Consider the following 17,431-nt stretch of genomic DNA (forward strand, 5'->3'; position numbering starts at 1 on the left):
ATTCATTGGTTTAGAGTGATTATTGTTGGTGATGGGATATTGGAGCAATGAGGAGAGAGAGAAAGAAGGTTCTAAATTGACTGCCATACATGAGAGTTGTTTCACCAGCAACTAGTCCACAGCTACTCATTGGCCTTCACTTTTCTCGAGTGTCGTTACCGTGGTATGGAAGCAAGAAATATTCTATCACATAAATAGCAACTTTCCCGGCTAACACAGCAAATCCATCATATTAATGTGGTCAGTCAGTCAGTCACTGTCGTCTTTCGCACAAGTTACTCTCGAGTTTGCAGCAGTAATTAGGTAAATTAGCAGTAATTGAAGTGATTAACCATGACAGTGGCACGTGATCTAGATCGAGTTCCTAATATAATAACCTGGGACATGGTACATACAGTTAACTTTATTCACATGGATCTTTGAGTTGTCCTAGAAAATATCTGGAGCTCCCTCTTTTATAGGTTCTCTGTCGCTTCTTCTTTTACATGTTCTTTTACAGGTTCTCTGGTGGGAGCACTGTTATTTCAGCCTTTCTTTTTTCCATATATCCACGAGAGAGTGGAAATGCACAGCAGAATTTAGATCAGCATGGGGCTTGCCCTTGTATAGTTTGGCATGAAAATCCCATTTCATTCGAGCTTATGCTTGCAAGTTTGTTGAACTGTACCATCAACGACAGCTAGCCACTGATGAACTTCCTTGTTAAGCAAGTCTTCCATTCGTTATTTATGTCCTTATAAATTTGATTGGACCATCGATCCTTCCACCTCCTTGGTCGGGAGGGATGGATGGACCCATAGAATAATCGGCGCCGGCGTGCAACCTGATATATAATAATTGCCCAGCAAAAGTGTTATCTCCTTGAGACGTCCATGTACAATTTTTTATTTATTTCTGTAGAATGTTCGCATCAGATTACATGTATTTTAATTAATTTTTATAAAATTTAAAATTAACAATAAGATAAGTCTGTAGTTAGTATTAATTTTAACACTATAGGCTCGAATTTAAACCTTAAAAAAAAAAAAAAACTCTTAATTTCACATTTATTATTGTATTGCTGACTGGTTTCTCGGATGCTCCCTTTTGTCAGCGCCTGAAGTGCTTCCATCATGGCTACGGCTACCCCTAGTTGACCAAAACTGAGATACGGCAAGAATATTTTAAACAGTCTTGTTTCTGGTTGACACGAAAAAATTATATTAACAAGAACAACAGGGATATTGCTATACATGGTTGATAAAATTCAAGAAAAAACAAGATTCTTGACTAAATCAAGAGGAGAACGCAAGAATTTACTTGCATGTTGCTGGTGGTAATTACAATCGCTGGAAAAACTACTTCAATATAATTTGACCAGTTCAGAAGAATAAACAAGAATTAGATTCATTCTATAGCTTGATTATCAACCCTAGAGAAGACCTAAGACAATACAAGGTGGATGGCCATGAATACTTTCAACAGCTCTGTTTCTTTACACTTGGTGCCTAGCATCATTTTAGTAGTTGATCTAACCGACAAAAAGGTGTGAATGCTACTACTGCTGCTCTTTCATCGATATTATTAAATTTATTGTTCTGTGCTCTTAGATCCCCTTCATCACCACCGAAAAGGTGATCCGTGATTCACGAGCATCAGCATTAGAGGAAAAGAAAGGGCCAAATTTCTTGCTTTTTCAAAACCAATGATCACGGTGTTTTGGTTTATGAGACTGCATTTTTGTCAACCCTTCTTCATGATTTAGTCAAATCTACCATTGAGAAGTACAGCTATGCTTGGAGAGTATACAGTAAACTTGGATATGCTCACTATATTCATGGGCGTGCAAAGTCTTGCTGCTTGATTATTAATTCCCACCATTTTTTTTATGCAACAATGCTTCCTTAGTTATGCCTGGTATAGTTAATTAGTCTTCTTTCAATGTTATCTAACCAGATAGTCAGCCAGTAGCCTAGCACCATCACATATTTTACGCTCGTATTGTAATCAAATAGCTAAAACTAGATTTGTTTGCCATGATCCTCAGCGTGCCGGTTTTTTTTTTTTTGAAAAGGAATATATGTTAAGATAAATAAAAATACGAGAGTTATTGAATCAATTAATAATTTAAATAATATAAAAAAAATACAAGAATAATAAATAAATGGGAAAAAAATGATAAAAAAAAGTAAAAAAAAACATATTAAACTCTATTTGAATTATCAAATAACTTAATAATATTGAAGAATAAAAATATATAAAAAAAACAATTTACAAAACAAGCCTTCTTAAACTAGGTAATCTCGCAAATTTCATGACTATGTCGGTAAAACTATTAAATCTTGTAGTGATTGAAAAATAAAAATATATATAAAAAAACAATTTAAAAAACAAGCCTTCTTAAACTAGGTAATCTCTCAAATTTCGTGATTATATATAGACACAAGATTGAAATAATCTTATAGAAAGTAAAACATGAAAAAATATTTAAATGATAAAATTAAAATAAATCAATTTGATAAAAAAAAATAATAAAAGTCAACTTATATTAAGAAATCAACAATTCTGGTTACAAACCCGAAGTTAACCCAATAAAAGACAAACTGTAAAAAATAACAAAGAAAAACTAAGAAAAGGAATAAAAAATAAAAAAAACATCAATTTAAAAAAAAAAAAAAAACCCAAGCAAACCCAACAAACTTTCTAAACCTGGTATGATCTTTAAAACTCGCAACCCGTGAAATTCTGGATCCAGGTTCAATTAAAAAGTTTAATTCCCTACAAATTTATTATTGAAAGATGAAATCATAAACAAATATTAATAAAAAATACTTGCAAAGGCAAAAAATATATCAACAAGAAGAATGAAGATAAAATTTAACAGGAAAACCTCAAAGATGATGAAATTATAAAAAAAATTATTTTTTAAATTATCAAAAATAAAAATAAATAGCAATAAAAAAATAAAAACTAAATTTCTAAGCGTAAAACATCATAGGAGTGAAATTGAAAAATACTCATAATTTTAATTAAAGATTATTGAAAATTTTAAAAAATAAATAATTAAAAGGACAAGGGCCGAATGTGAAAAAAATTATAATTTGATAAATATCTATAGATAAAAAAATAGTAGATGGTGAAATTGAAAAATACTCATAATTTTAAAGATTATTGAAAATTTTAAAAAATAAATAATTAAAAGAACAAGGGCCGAATGTAAATGATAAATAAATTTGCAGGGGCTAGTATGAGTTTTTAAAGGGGCTAACACTAATTCGAGGTGGAGAGAAAAAAAAAAAAGAAACAGTCATTGACACGAAGCCCGATGCACATTAGGAGCACACGCCACCCCATTGAATCAGGGAGGCTGAGACCTTTTAAACATTGCCCTGGAATGCGGTGTTTGGTGGCTAGATAGCCATGCACTTGTCGTCTTAAAAATGCGAGGGTCATCTACACGTTGGCGCGTATACATACACCAACAATTATTTTTAAAATAATAATAATATATGTTAATTATAATAATGACCTTTGAGTAATCTTTAAATTTACAATAAAACAAATGTAAAATGATAAAAAAAACATGTAAAAGAGTTATGTTAATTTTATCTTTAAAATATTAAAATAATTGAAAAATTAAAATGACCAAAACACCACTTAATAACATGCATTAAAATTTTTTAATCCAATATTATGTTAATAATTTTACCATGCAAAAAATAAAATGGCCAATCTAACCCTTATAGTTTGTAAAGTATAGCCATGCCATGGTGAAATAACCACTTTACCCCAATGCCTAGATAAAAAATTTAATGAACAAGAGACAATTTTATTATTAAGAAAATTAAGTTTTTTAATTTAATTGTCAAGAAAAACTCACCCAACACTATTTTTTTTAGTGCGGCGCTGTTAGTAAAACAGTCCCGATTTATTGAAATTAAATTTCTCGTCCCCTCTCACCAAAAGATTCCATCCATCCCCCTTTATATCATCCACATGGAGATTAAAAAATAGATAAATCTTAATTCCCGATTGAGAAAATCTTCAATATTTCCATTATATATATATATATACACACACACTAAAAAGAATATTTTATAATTATTCATCAAGCACAATTTTTTTTATTTTTTAAAATTTATTTTTAATATCAAAATAATAAAAAAATTATTTAAAAAATTAATTTTAAAGATAAAATAATTAAATTTTAAACAAATAATGTTTTGATAAACACCTCCATACAAAAAAATGTTACCTTTCAATAATAAGAGTTCATTTGGGAGTTTGATCGCGGTTGGTTTCTAAAGTGTTTTTCACTTGAAAATATATTAAAATAATATTTTTTTATTTTTAAAAATTATTTTTGACATTAGCGCATCAAAATAATTTAAAAATATATAAAAAATATTAATCTAAAAAAAATATTTAATTTTTTTTTTAAATACTTTTAAAATAGAAAAACAAGAATCTAAAGCTTAAATCTCAACTAACAGAAACACCTAGGCAAATGTCTTTTCGTTGAAGTCCCACAACCACGAGTACGATAGAGTAGTGAAGGGGATGTTTCCTTCATTGCTTAATTAATTGCAGTCTATTTTTTCTGTTGTATTAATTAACGTGATTAAGTAGCCAACTCATCACTTTCTGTTCACCTCAACTATTTATTCCCTCAACATCTCAACCGTTCACCTAAACATCAATCGGTGGTCCTACTCCAACTGTGACCAAACGATATGGCGCCTCTCGAAAACGACAAGTACCACGTGGCGCCAAACAAGAAAAAGTCCTCTTCCCACGTGATTCCCTTCCAGCCTTCCAAAAGGGTCACTTCAACTTCTCCTTGGAGTCTCACCAGTATTTCACTTACACACTCATACTTGAGATCTTTTCAATAATGCCCTTGTACGCTATGAAAAACCACAAGATCGGCCTGACCATCTATAAATAGCTGACAGAACAAAATCTAACGATGGACCCTCTCTCAGTTTATTTTATTTTATTTTTCATTTTTTTTCTTCCAAACTCTCACACAGGTGATAAAAACTTGTAAAATTCAAGAGGTGAGCTCGCTATTCTCTTTCATAAGCTATTTAATGGCAGTAAAGGACTATACCGTAATCTTATGGAAAGTAAGGAGCTAATATCAACATATCGACCAAATTGTAACACTGCTAATCTAAAAGTGGAAGAAAATTTTTTTGCCCTTCACAGCATAAACCTTCAAGGCTTCATTAGCGTGACGCTCCATCAGATTTGCTCTCCACTGACATCTGACAGAGAAGCTGCAGAGAGAGGGAGACGCAAGTACACCTTTTATTTGGCCGTTAACGGCTAGAACCAAGCCAAATAAAACTGAACAAAACTCCCTCTTCTCCCCCTCTCTGTTGAAGAGATCTTGTGTGTGGAGAGTGAAAAACCTCGCCGATTTTTACTGTTGTATTCGGTTTGTTCTTTCAGTACCAGTCTTACCCTTCCTTTTGACTCACATTTTCCGTTTTTGCGTGCTTTATTCGACGCGTAAAGTAGTAGATTCACAATTTTTCTTCTCTTCAAAGCTACGCTTCAGTTCATGTTCAAGCACAAAGCTAAATCGAATCACTTAATTTCTTTTACGCTTAATAACTAATTTTAAATCATTCGAGGTTGTTTTCTTGTTTAATTAAATTTGTTATTACCGTTGTATTTTTTAATTGGTAACGGTTAAATGCGTGAAATTCGGGGATTTTAAATAATTTTTTAACTGACAAGTAAGTGGTGTTATTAAAAGCTGTGTTTCGGTACTAATTTTTTGGCTTCTGTGTTGCGGTTGCAGTCTTGGAGAGCTCGAGATTTGAAGAAGGTAACACCCTCTCACCTTCAGATCAGAGAGTAAGAGAGAGAATTAGAAACGATGGCGTTTTGCTTGAGAAAATGTAGAGGATATCTTACCTGAGCTACATTGCTTGCTTCGACTGTGTTCACTTACCGTTTCATGACAATGACCCATGCTTTGTAAGTATATCGCATACATGTATGTATTTTTAACCGTGGGGATGTACTGACATGTGCATGTACATGATATGTCAATGGGGGACCATGCACTGATTAAGTCGCTGCTGATATGGGCTTTTTTTGGGGCTGTGAATGTTCAGTTCTTAGAAATATGGAATTCTATTACTTAGTTTTCAAGCATTCAAGTTGGTTAGGAACCATTTTTTAAGGTAAGGTCTAGAAATTCGGATATGGGTTGTTAAGGTTAGTTACCTTTATGTTTGTTTTTACAATTTTTAAAAAATGCCTATGATTTTTTTTAATCTATTTGGGAGGGTGATTTAGATTGAAATCCAAGATTGGCATTGTTGTTGTTTTAAAGTCTTTATCTTTTGTTGGCATTCTCTCCTTTTTCTTTTTTTTTTAGATTTATAGGTGACTTTAAAAGGTATTTTTGGGTGGTTGGATGGTTAAAAAGGATGATTAGTTGCAATTGTTGTTGTTGTTGTTGATATGACATATAATTAGCGTGTATTATGCTTATTTTTGGGGTCTGTTAGATTCTTACCTATGATTTGCCATCTTGCTGCAGAGACTGTCGAGTAAAATGATGGGCCTATTGTCTTTTAGGCAAATACAACAACCTTGTTTTTAACATCTAAACCGTCTTGCATTACAGGAAAGCAAGTGCACCAGTGAGTTTTTTTTACTCATTGACTTAGATTTTCCTTTTAATCAGAACATTTGAAAATTATGGGACTTATTTGATTTAATTGTTGGTGGGCTTGAGAAGAACAAGTGTGGAGTGGAGAATGGGATCAATTAGTAAGGAAGAGCTGCTGAAGATGGCGAAGATGCAAATGGCGAGTGCCCGCGAGGAGAAGATTCTTGTTTTGGTGAGGTTGAGGCCTTTGAGCGACAAGGAGATTTTGGCAAATGAAGTTGCAGATTGGGAATGCATCAATGACACCACCATCTTGTACCGGAATACCCTTCGTGAAGGCTCCACTTTTCCATCAGCTTGTACTTTTGGTAAGGAGATGCTCCATGATTTTTTTTTGGTGTCAAAATTGAAAATGAGAAGATATGTGTCCCTCTTGATGAGGTTAGGTCTAATGTTTTGTGCCCGAGCAACACTGTTTTCTGCCAATTATTTTGCTTGGTAAGATTGAGATTTTAGGTGGCCTTTAATATCTCAGGATCATTATCTCAAAATATAGCTAATCCTGTGCATATTCTTAATACGGTAGCCTGGAGAGCTTTTCAGCTCCCCATGCTTTGTAATGCTTGCATAACAAAAGCTACAATGCTTTTTAAGACTGGAACAATTCGATTTTCTTATAGGCTCATACAAATTGTCAATGAACAAAAGGGAAACCCATAGTGGATTTTCTACCTCGCATGTCATTTACCATCTGCCTAATCATTTGTTTTTTGTTAACATTCTGGGAAGCTGAAGGTTTTGAGTGTAATCCCTGATCTTAGAAGTGCTGAACTGTATTCTCGTTGCAGTCCACTGTCAGATAGTTAGAGAACTGTGAACAGTGGTGTGCTGGAAGTACACTATGCGAGAAAGCATTGATTTTTGGTTCATATCTATTCCATATACATTTGATCATAACCTTTTCCATTAGCTCATTTTTTACATTATTGTACATCTCAGTGCATCAAACTTTAACAGCTAGCTTTCAGAAACATAATTCCCTGCCTAATTGCTTCATCTCATTATCATTTACCCATGCTCTGGGGATAGACAGAGTATTTCGAGGTAACGACACTACAAGGGAAGTGTATGAGGCAGGAGCCAAGGAAGTTGCCCTTTCAGTTGTCAGTGGTATTAACTGTAAGTATGATGGTCGTATAACTTTTAACACCTTATTTGCCAATAATTGAAGATATTTCACCTACTTTTGCTTTTTCCAGCAAGTATCTTTGCTTATGGGCAAACAAGCAGTGGAAAAACATACACGATGATGGGAATTACTGAGTATACAGTGGCAGATATATTTGACTACATGCATAGGGTAATAAAAGTTTCTAATTTAGAATTGTTTTTGTTTCCTCTTTGCTTTTTTTTTCCCCTTTTAAATTATTACCTATATATAACAATTTTTATTATTACAGCATGAAGAAAGAGCATTTGTTTTGAAGTTCTCAGCAATTGAGATATACAATGAAGCTATTAGAGATCTTCTTAGCACAGATGACACCCCACTTCGACTGCTGGATGATCCAGAGGTGAAAACGCTTTTACCCTGTCTAGCTTCCACAAATATGTTGATGAATTTGTCTGATTTGTTTGTTTTCTTCTTTTTTTGGCCAGAAAGGGACTGTAGTGGAAAAAGCCACTGAGGAAACACTAAAGGACTGGGATCATCTGAAGGAGCTTCTTTCTGTTTGTGAAGGTAAAGCATTGTAAAAAGTCCTGGTGCTTTTATTGGGTTTTGTACATCTACTTATCTTGAAGTTTTATAACAGCTCAAAGACGGATAGGGGAGACCTCCTTGAATGAGAAAAGCTCCAGATCCCATCAAATCCTTAGATTGGTATGCCTCTTTCCTTTCAAATCTTCCCTAGTACAGATGTACAAGCATTTAGTTGCAGATGAAAATGTGTAGAGTTTGAATTGGAATTATTGAGATTATTTCTTTTATTTTTTATTTTTGCAGACAATTGAAAGTTCTGCTCGTGAATTTTTAGGCAAGGAAAATTCGACCACTCTTTCTGCCACTGTTGTAAGGACCATTTATACCCTTGAAATTAATAAAGTAGGAATAAAATATTAATAACAGATGAGAAGTTATAATGAGTTCTTGTTTTTGTGCAGAATTTTGTTGATTTGGCAGGAAGTGAGCGTGCATCTCAGGCACTATCCACTGGAGCAAGATTGAAAGAAGGCTGCCACATTAACCGCAGTTTACTGACTCTGGGAACGGTTATTCGCAAGCTAAGGTTGTTATTTCATATTTTCTTTTTAACTTTAGCTTTTGTGTTTGTGACAAAATTAGTCGTGGGTTAAGCATGCTTATTTCATTGTGGTGGTTAATTTGACTTTGTTCATCTGCATCTAGATTTTCTGACACCGCTGATATTCACTGACTAATCTTTAATTGCCATTGGGATCAAATCTAGTTCCTTTCAGCATTTGCTTAGGACTCAATTTGCTGTCATGGTCATTCATGATACTAAAGAATATTTTTCCGAAGATGCTTAACATTGGTATATTTTTCAATAAAAATTCACAAGTTTAGATGATTTGTGTTGAAATATTGACATCAACCATGTTGCTAGTCATTTATGAAAGTACTAAAATGGCAGTGTCACGCAGATAGCTAAAATTGAATATAGGAAGATTGGGCTAGTCTCATGCATGCACTCGAAGGCTATTAACCATGTTGGTATGTCATGAAAGTACAAAGACATGCACACACATGCACATGCATGCACATGGAGGCATATGTATTTCACAGTGAGCTGTTCTAGAACTATACCGAGTGATAACAGACAGGTTTCAGACCATTTCGTTAATGTTGTCTGTTTATTTGAACTGCTCATGAATCATGACAGAGCTGCCTTTATCTTATCTTTCTCTATTCCCACTGATTTCTTTGTTGCCTTTTCCTTTTCCCCTGCCACTGTTCTAAATTGAAAGTTGAAATCTTTTCAATTTATAGATTTATACTATTCATATCTCAGCTATTTGGTGCTATGATTTGTGCAGTAAAGGGAGACAGGGACACATCAATTACAGAGATTCTAAGCTGACACGGTTATTGCAGCCTGCATTGGGTGGCAATGCTAGAACTGCCATCATCTGCACATTGAGCCCTGCACGTAGCCATGTTGAGCAATCTAGAAATACTCTTTTGTTTGCTTGTTGTGCAAAGGAAGTTACTACAAAAGCACAGGTCAATGTGGTCATGTCTGATAAGGCATTGGTTAAGCATTTGCAAAAAGAAGTGGCTAGGTTGGAGAGTGAGTTAAGAAGTCCTGCCCCTGCTTCCTCAACTTGTGATTATGTATCACTACTGAGAAAGAGAGATCTTCAAATTCAAAAGGTAATTATGTGAAAGATGAACAAAAGTTTTAACAGTAACCAAAGTCTTTAGGCACTAGACGCTGTTGATTTTTCAATTCAGAATCAATTATTTCAGTTTTGAACTTTGCAGATAAATTTTACCACCAGCAGAAGTATGACAATTAACTCTCAATCAATAATGCGTTGGTAGCTTCTTTATAGTGCACATCTGATGGTTGGGGGCAGTTCCGGGTGCGGGGTACACAAGAACCCACCCCAACTCATTGCTATCATTTGGCCCAAACCAGTATATAATTTTCTCAATGCATAGATGGTCCTAGTCAGCATGCCCTACTCCCTGCTGTATAAATGAGCTTATATGATGAAAAAGACTAAAAGATATTTTATGACGTATAGTGTAGAAAGATGCTGTATCATCTATCTGAGTGCCACGTTATGCATTGACTTCATCCGATTGAATGGTTCCTTCCATGCAGATGGAGAAGGAGATAAAAGAGTTGACTAAGCAAAGGGATCTTGCTCAGTCTCGTTTAGAGGATTTGCTGCGAGTGGTTGGAAATGGTCAAAAATCAAGAAAAGAGGTATATTTACTTCCTAATCAGAGTGTCACTATATGTTTGATGATATTACTCCAATTGGTAATTGCTAAATATTGCTCCATACTCTCAATTCAGAATGGGATCAGTCATCATCATAATCCACAAACAGGAGATGCTTGGGAAGATGAATGTTCAGTATCTGAATCATCAGGCATGGGTGGTCCTCATTATCTGAATGGAGGTGTTGGAAAGTTCAACAATGCTCGTTATGATGGTGACACTGGGAGCAATGATGATGAGGAACCTTACCTTCATGACAATACAGATGACCATGGTTTATCTGATGGCACTTCTCCTCCAATGTCAATAGGAAAGAAGATTGTCAGATACAATTCATCTCAGAGTCTGGAGGATGCTGCAGAAGATGCTGATGACTACTGCAAGGAAGTTCAGTGTATTGAAATGGAAGAAACAAGGATCAGGAGCAATTTTGAACACGATTCGGTATCAAATGGTGAAAATGAAGGAACTTTGACGTTGACAGCATTCAGGGAAGGAGCCATAGGGCAAGGAATATCTACTCCTGCTAATGGAGATAGAGAAGGAAGTCACATGCAAAATGGATTTACATATGATGTGTTGGAGCAGAGACTGCATCATGTGCAAAGGACAATTGATGCTCTTGTGAGTCCTTACCCTGATGAATCATCTCCACAGTCAGTAGCTGATTTGACGACTTCTAGAAGCCCCAACTTAACAAGGAGCAGGAGTTGTAGAGAGAATTTCATGAGTGGCTCCTCTCCTGGATTTGAGAAGGCAGAACAAATTGAGAGCACACCACCAAATGGATTCGAGAAAAAATTTACCGGGAGGCCAGCAGGATCTCGAAGGAAAATTCCCCCGCTGGATTTCGGTACCAGTGGTACAATGTTGTCGAGAAATGATTCCCAGTCATCTCTTGGAAGTGCTTGCACAGATGACTTCAGAGCACAGAGCATCAGAACTTCTGCAGATGAGGACATTCCTAGCATCCACACTTTTGTTGCAGGATTGAAGGAGATGGCCCAGGAGGAGTATGAGAAGCAACTAGTTGATGCTCAGGTGAGAACATCCTTATATACTACTGTCTTCATTGTCATTGCTTGAAGTTGTGTCTTTAGTTCTTAGTGATCGAGTTTCTCTCAAGATTCACTTTTGGCTCGGTTTGATCATGTGGCAGGTTCAGGAGACAGAGGCAATGACTGGTGAATATGATAAAAGTTCAAAGGACGTAGGGTTGGATCCTATGCATGAACCATTGGAAACTCCTCGCAATTGGCCTCTTGAATTTGAGAGACAGCAGAGAGCAATACTGGAACTCTGGCAAACTTGCAATGTCTCATTGGTCCACCGAACTTACTTTTTCTTGCTCTTTCAAGGCGATCCCACTGATTCCATATACATGGAAGTGGAGCTTAGGAGACTTTCCTTCCTCAAGGAAACATTTTCTCAAGGTAATCAGGGTGTGGGAGGTGGTCGGACTCTCACATTAGCTTCAAGGTAATCTCTATTTCTTATCCATGCATGCATATATCCACATGTTTTCACCTGTATTGTGAAATATACTTGCATCAAGCATGTATATTTTACATGATCTGTGAATAAACCAAGAGAATCAAAAGGGGGGGGAGGAAAAAAAGAAACTTCCATTGCCTTTTCTGAAGCATGACATATTTCGATTTGAAAGTAATTTTCTTACAAATTTATAGCTCAAGGATGCAAACTTTTGTTTTCCTTGCCCTACCAGAAAAGCAGTTTGATTAGAGCTGAAATTTTCAGGCTGCTTAGTGAATTATATATACATTTGCTTTTAAGTTTTGTAACACTAACTATGTTCATCCGGGGAGACAGCATCAAGGCTCTTCATCGTGAGAGAGGGATGCTAAGCAAGATGATGAACAAGAGGTTTTCAGAAGAAGAGAGAAACAGACTTTACAAGAAGTGGGGTATTGGGCTGAGCTCAAAGCGAAGAAGGCTGCAGTTGGCTAACCGCATATGGAGCAACACAAAGGACATTGACCATGTAATGGAAAGTGCTGCCGTTGTTGCAAAGCTGGTCAGATTTGTAGAACAGGGACAAGCTCTCAAGGAGATGTTTGGGCTTAGCTTTACTCCCCCGACCTCAAGCACAAAGCGAAGGTCTTTGGGATGGACATACAGCAAGTCATCCCTTTTATAGGCTTCTTTTTTGTGCCACATATATATACTACACCGAGAGCTGTGATTTCTTGAATTAGATAGGCCCCTTTATCATTGTTTTCATGAATGAAATCATAAACAAATAACTTCTGTGATTGTTAGAGTTGTAAAAATTGTAGGAGTTTGAATCGTGTTTAAAGTTGAAGCGGGTTTTGTTTTGCTCATTTTGTTCATGTTTGTGCATTTGAAATCCTTCTATTTTTAAAAAATAATTTCCTGAAGGTCAAGTGTCGGCCTTGGGCCTGTCGCTTGAACCTGGTCGACGGTAAAATTTCTAGAGCAAGTTTTTAAATATACTCTCGGAATGCTGATCCCTTCTCGTGAGATTCAAGATCGACCAGAAACTTTGAAGGAATAATTTAGTTAGGGTTAGAGCAAAATTCAGCAACAGCTTTTTTGGGTGGAACGTATTCAACGGAAAAATCAATGATTTGCTTTCCAATTGTCACTGTATTGCCCTCGCAAATTGAAAGTAAAAATTATTGAATATTTTCAAGGTAATTATCTCGCTATCTCACATTCATATGAAATCAATAATGATAATGATAATGTGGCTCCACATGAATGAAATGAATGAATGGGAGCATATTATCTCGTAATTATTGGATGGAAAAGATTGTTCATTTCGAATGAGTTATTTTAATAACATCAACAAATAATACATTATTCTAAAAAATTAATCTCAAAATGAATATTTTGAAATTACTCCTATCCAATGATTTCTCGTTTAATGATGTCTCAAAATATCTAAGCAGTTATAAAGCAAAACTTATATGTTAGATAATTAGTTAATCTCTTGATTCTAGCAATGTAATCTATTTTTTCTAGTTAAGGTGGCTGAGAACTGGTACTTGTAAAATGTTTTTTTTTTTTTTATATAGATTTAGAGATTCTCGATGCTTAAGTAAATTAATTTTTAGAAAGAGAAAATATAATAATATTTTAGAGAGATAAACTCTGAAAATATATGTACTAAAAATATTGAGAATGAATAGATCGTGAAACTTTTACCTGAGTGTTTTAGGAGGTATTTGCAGCTCCTAAATCTTGTTATTTTGCTAGAGTGGAGAAGTTGAAAAGTTATTTCACCTTTATAAATCAATTTTATATTATGAATTGTGTTCCATCCATTTTATCAAGCTAAGAAATGGAGACATGATGGGTTATGAGAGATTTTAATACACCTAATGGTATTGATGAAGTGTAGACTTGTTTAATTAAGTCTATTTGTTAAGAAATAATTCCTCTAAAATTATGTAAAATCTATGAAGCTGTGACATTAGATTTATACATAATATTTGAATCCATGAATGTAGTGGATCCGGCCACACGTTAGACCTAGATGAAGATGGAGCGCTCAACCACGTCCAGGTGTGATTGCAAAAATCCTTGGGCTTGAACCCACAGGAGATGCATTCTAGCCCCATCTTGTTGCCCTGACAAAATACCAGACCACTCCGCTGGATTTGACAATCCAACACATCCAAGAGTTTGGAAAAACTATACCCGTGTGTTTTTCTCAATCGAATTTTTTTGAAAAGAATATATACAAAAATTTACTGAGGTATCAAAAATCACTCATGATATGTGATTAAAATGATGAAAAAAGATATGTAAATACATGCGTGTAAAATTATAAACAAACGCTCGCATCTGTTCATAGGGTGGGCCGGATCCTTGAGTTCAGAAAATTCTTGATGGACGTGGTCCTGCAGTATACAAAAACTTGCAAGGTCTCATCTCGAGGCCCAGGTCTAATAATGAAAGTAGAGTACTTTCTAGCTTCTAAATTGTTCAGAAAACGATGCCGTTTTGCAGGTTTACTTTCACAGCGCTTGCCTGACATTTGATTCTCCTCATAGCTTCTGCAGAGAGAAACTAAGAAGCCTTTGGAGGGGAGAGAGAGAGAGAGAGAGATGAGCGTCGCAGCAGCAGCAGCAGCGGGCTACCTGGGTCGAAGAGCAGCACAGAAGGAGAGAGTGAGAATCCTCTACCGCCGTGCTCTCAAAGACACTCTTAACTGGGCAGTCCATCGCCACCTCTTTTACGAAGACGTACCCATTTCTAATCGCTCACACTCATTCTTCGATTACATCTTGCTGCTCTGTTTTCTTACTAATTAACTCTCCATTTTGTTTTAATTTCTGTGACCAGGCCGATCTTCTGCGCGCGAGGTTCGAAACAAGCAAACACGTGGTTCGTTGGAAATTGGAATGCCTAGGATTATGTTTGTCATCTTAATCTGGTTTTATATTTTTTTAATTCAGACTGTTAATTTTTTTTTTAACTCTTTAATTAGGCATTTTATTCAGGGATTCTGAGTTTTTTTTTGCCTACTCTTGGAATTGTAACTGGAATTGTAGGAAGATCCGGATACAATTGATAGAATGATAGCTGATGGCGAGGCGCAGTACAATAAGTGGCGGCACCCTGATCCTTATATTGGTATTTAATTTTTTTGTTTACTGGTTTGTGGTTTCCTGGGAAGGTAGGGTTGAATTAAGACAAGTGTTAAAATGGTGGGCAAATTGTGTGAGCAAAGAGGGTGATTTGGACAGCGTCAAGTTTGGGTCTTAACAGATAGTTAAACAAAAAGAAAGAGTAGCATCTTCTCTAGTCGCAGCTTTTGAATGACAGGTTCCAATGTGCAATGAAAATGTGAAAAGAGGGGACTTTAAAGGGAGGGAAGTTGCAAGGTGTTAAATTAATTGAATAACTTTTTCCCCTTTGTGGACGTAATTGATTCATGTGGTTTTGAGAAGTTATGAAGCTTTTTTGTGACAGTAATGCTTTAGTTTTTAAGCTTATAGATAGCATTCTCAGGTCCTGATCTTATTTGTGTACAGTACCTTGGGCTCCTGGCGGCAGCAAGTTCACTCGGAACCCGACTCCACCTGAAGGGGTAACGATCATGATTAATTATTTAATTTATTATAGTTCATGTGGCAGACAACATGGAACTTTTGTAGTCAATTACTTTTCGTTGGCTTCTTGTGTTGTGCATCTGCATCGTGTAAGTACATGCATGCACATAAAATCTTGGATAGCTGAGCATTAATATCTCATTCTTGTTTAGTAGCTAAATTGGATAAATTCTATTAATGTGAAAAGTAAAGAACATTGTCCATCATTGCAAGCTTTGTATTGGGGATTTATATGTGATTGACCCTAGTAAAAGTTAAGCCCAGTGAACACAGATTGGTCCAAATTAGAAAACTGGAAGACTGGTGTATTTGGTTCTTAAGAATAACATTATGCCTTGGTGCTAGGTATCATCTTATCAGGCTGACCTATATTCTTAAAAATGCACATTCCTTGGGTTCGCCTGGGCTTCTTCCAGAAGGAATTCCACTGTTTTGTTTTTTGAGTGCATCTTTGAACAGTTGCTTATATTTGATAGGTGATCGCACCAATCACTGGTGGATATTTGGCATGAACATTAACAACTTCATCGAAGTAGCTATGCTTTTTGTGCTTTGTGCCTTTTCCCTTTCTAATAATTTGGTAGTATTGCAGATTGAGATAGTGTATAACTATGGCCGAGAAGATAATGACTAGAACCCACTTCTTTTTGCATGGCGAAAAATAAAGGTTAGCACTTTAATCATTCTCTTGACATATAGTGTTATTGCCTGCTCTAGTTTCTCAAGAAACTTGCACCTGGATGTATCTATATTGATCCAATTCCCAATCTGGTCTGATGGTAATGTATCTGGGATCGGCATCTTCTTGTTCTCCAAATTAGTATTGGTGGAATTTTTATCTGTTCCAATTACTTTATGCAACATAGTGATCAAAAGATTAAAAAAGAGATCAATGAGGCTTGCTGGGCAACCTGCATGTGGTTTTGTTTGGAGTCTCGCGGGTGTGATGTGCTTATGAATTGGGAGATTGTATATAGTAACTCCTCTTGCTGGCTCCTAAAATTTTTTTTTCACTTGGCATTTTGCTTCTTGAAGAACTAGCATTAAGTATTGGATTGAGTTGTCTTCTCCTTGGCATTCCTCTAACATTGAAGTTGGAGGAGCTCTATTGTTCTTACAACAACTGCAACTTTGTCTCCTGTGCAGATTGAGATGATCTATGACTGCTGCCGGAGATAATGTGATAGAAGCCAGCATCAGCTTTGTGCTATTCAGTCAAGGCAGAAATTGGACATTATGCATGTTCCCATTTTTCATTTTATGTATTTGGCTTTTTTCTATGAAGAAAGGATATGTGCTCTTTAAGTACCAAGCATTCATGAGATGGTGCATAACTGGATTACTAAGGCATTGGATCCTTAAAGTGAATAATAACTTGTTTAATTTGTTTCTTTTTCATATTTTGTCGTGTTTGAACTCCGAAGCATAGGACAGCAACTGGATTCCTGGTATGGTTAGAATGGAGCGTGAACTTGCTGAATCTGGAAAAACTCGTACGCTCTGCTTGAGCCTACTGACAGGCGTTTTCAAAACAAACAGTACATTAGTTAAAACACGATTCTCTCTTCCTGATAAGCCAGTAGTAATTGTTAATATTCTCATTAGCGGCCCTGGATCGTCTGAAACTGGTTAGTGATGGTCTAACAGCAGTTTGAGGAGGGGACCTAGGAAAGGTTTTTTGTTTTTTTGTTACAAAGGAGAGGCTCAAAGCTGAGAGCTTGGGGGGAGGGGATATCAATGTT

At 35.8% G+C, this 17,431-nt stretch overlaps 2 protein-coding genes across 7 annotated transcripts; both read left to right on the forward strand.

Moving 5' to 3' along the window:
* The first annotated feature begins 4,965 nt into the window (after positions 1-4,965).
* Positions 4,966-12,929, forward strand: LOC7453601 (kinesin-like protein KIN-7E). Of its 6 annotated transcripts, none has more exons than XM_052452127.1 (16): positions 4,966-5,039; positions 5,792-5,970; positions 6,542-6,644; positions 6,743-6,981; positions 7,703-7,792; positions 7,873-7,973; positions 8,074-8,187; positions 8,273-8,354; positions 8,428-8,495; positions 8,619-8,684; positions 8,777-8,901; positions 9,671-10,007; positions 10,465-10,569; positions 10,663-11,628; positions 11,747-12,066; positions 12,418-12,929. In XM_052452127.1, exons 4-16 carry the CDS (start codon positions 6,762-6,764, stop codon positions 12,743-12,745), a joined length of 2,922 nt encoding a protein of 973 aa, XP_052308087.1. In that variant the 5' UTR covers positions 4,966-5,039; positions 5,792-5,970; positions 6,542-6,644; positions 6,743-6,761; the 3' UTR covers positions 12,746-12,929. The 6 variants fall into 6 exon arrangements, with proteins under 6 accessions (XP_052308087.1, XP_052308086.1, XP_024455161.1 ...); XM_052452126.1 differs by lacking the exon at positions 4,966-5,039 and adding an exon at positions 5,176-5,435; XM_024599393.2 differs by lacking the exon at positions 4,966-5,039 and adding an exon at positions 5,176-5,422 and having other exon boundaries at positions 6,740-6,981.
* Positions 12,930-14,572: 1,643 nt separating this feature from the next.
* LOC7477841 (NADH dehydrogenase [ubiquinone] 1 beta subcomplex subunit 9) lies at positions 14,573-17,087 on the forward strand. The gene is made up of 6 exons (XM_052452133.1): positions 14,573-14,819; positions 14,920-14,961; positions 15,129-15,210; positions 15,612-15,667; positions 16,282-16,356; positions 16,836-17,087. Exons 1-5 carry the CDS (start codon positions 14,682-14,684, stop codon positions 16,321-16,323), a joined length of 360 nt encoding a protein of 119 aa, XP_052308093.1. The 5' UTR covers positions 14,573-14,681; the 3' UTR covers positions 16,324-16,356; positions 16,836-17,087.
* Positions 17,088-17,431: the final 344 nt, after the last annotated feature.

This window comes from Populus trichocarpa, chromosome 4 (genome assembly GCF_000002775.5).
Source record: "Populus trichocarpa isolate Nisqually-1 chromosome 4, P.trichocarpa_v4.1, whole genome shotgun sequence".
NCBI classification, from domain to species: Eukaryota; Viridiplantae; Streptophyta; class Magnoliopsida; order Malpighiales; family Salicaceae; genus Populus; species Populus trichocarpa.

Coding starts and splice junctions, on each gene's coding strand:
- LOC7453601 (XM_052452127.1), top strand. CDS start 6,762: ATGGGATCAATTAGTAAGGAAGAGCTGCTGAAGATGGCGAAGATGCAA. Junction 7,793..7,872: donor AGTTGTCAGTGGTATTAACT/GTAAGTATGATG, acceptor TGCTTTTTCCAG/CAAGTATCTTTGCTTATGGG. Junction 8,685..8,776: donor CCACTCTTTCTGCCACTGTT/GTAAGGACCATT, acceptor GTTTTTGTGCAG/AATTTTGTTGATTTGGCAGG.
- LOC7477841 (XM_052452133.1), top strand. CDS start 14,682: ATGAGCGTCGCAGCAGCAGCAGCAGCGGGCTACCTGGGTCGAAGAGCA. Junction 14,820..14,919: donor GCCACCTCTTTTACGAAGAC/GTACCCATTTCT, acceptor TTCTGTGACCAG/GCCGATCTTCTGCGCGCGAG. Junction 15,211..15,611: donor GCACCCTGATCCTTATATTG/GTATTTAATTTT, acceptor ATTTGTGTACAG/TACCTTGGGCTCCTGGCGGC.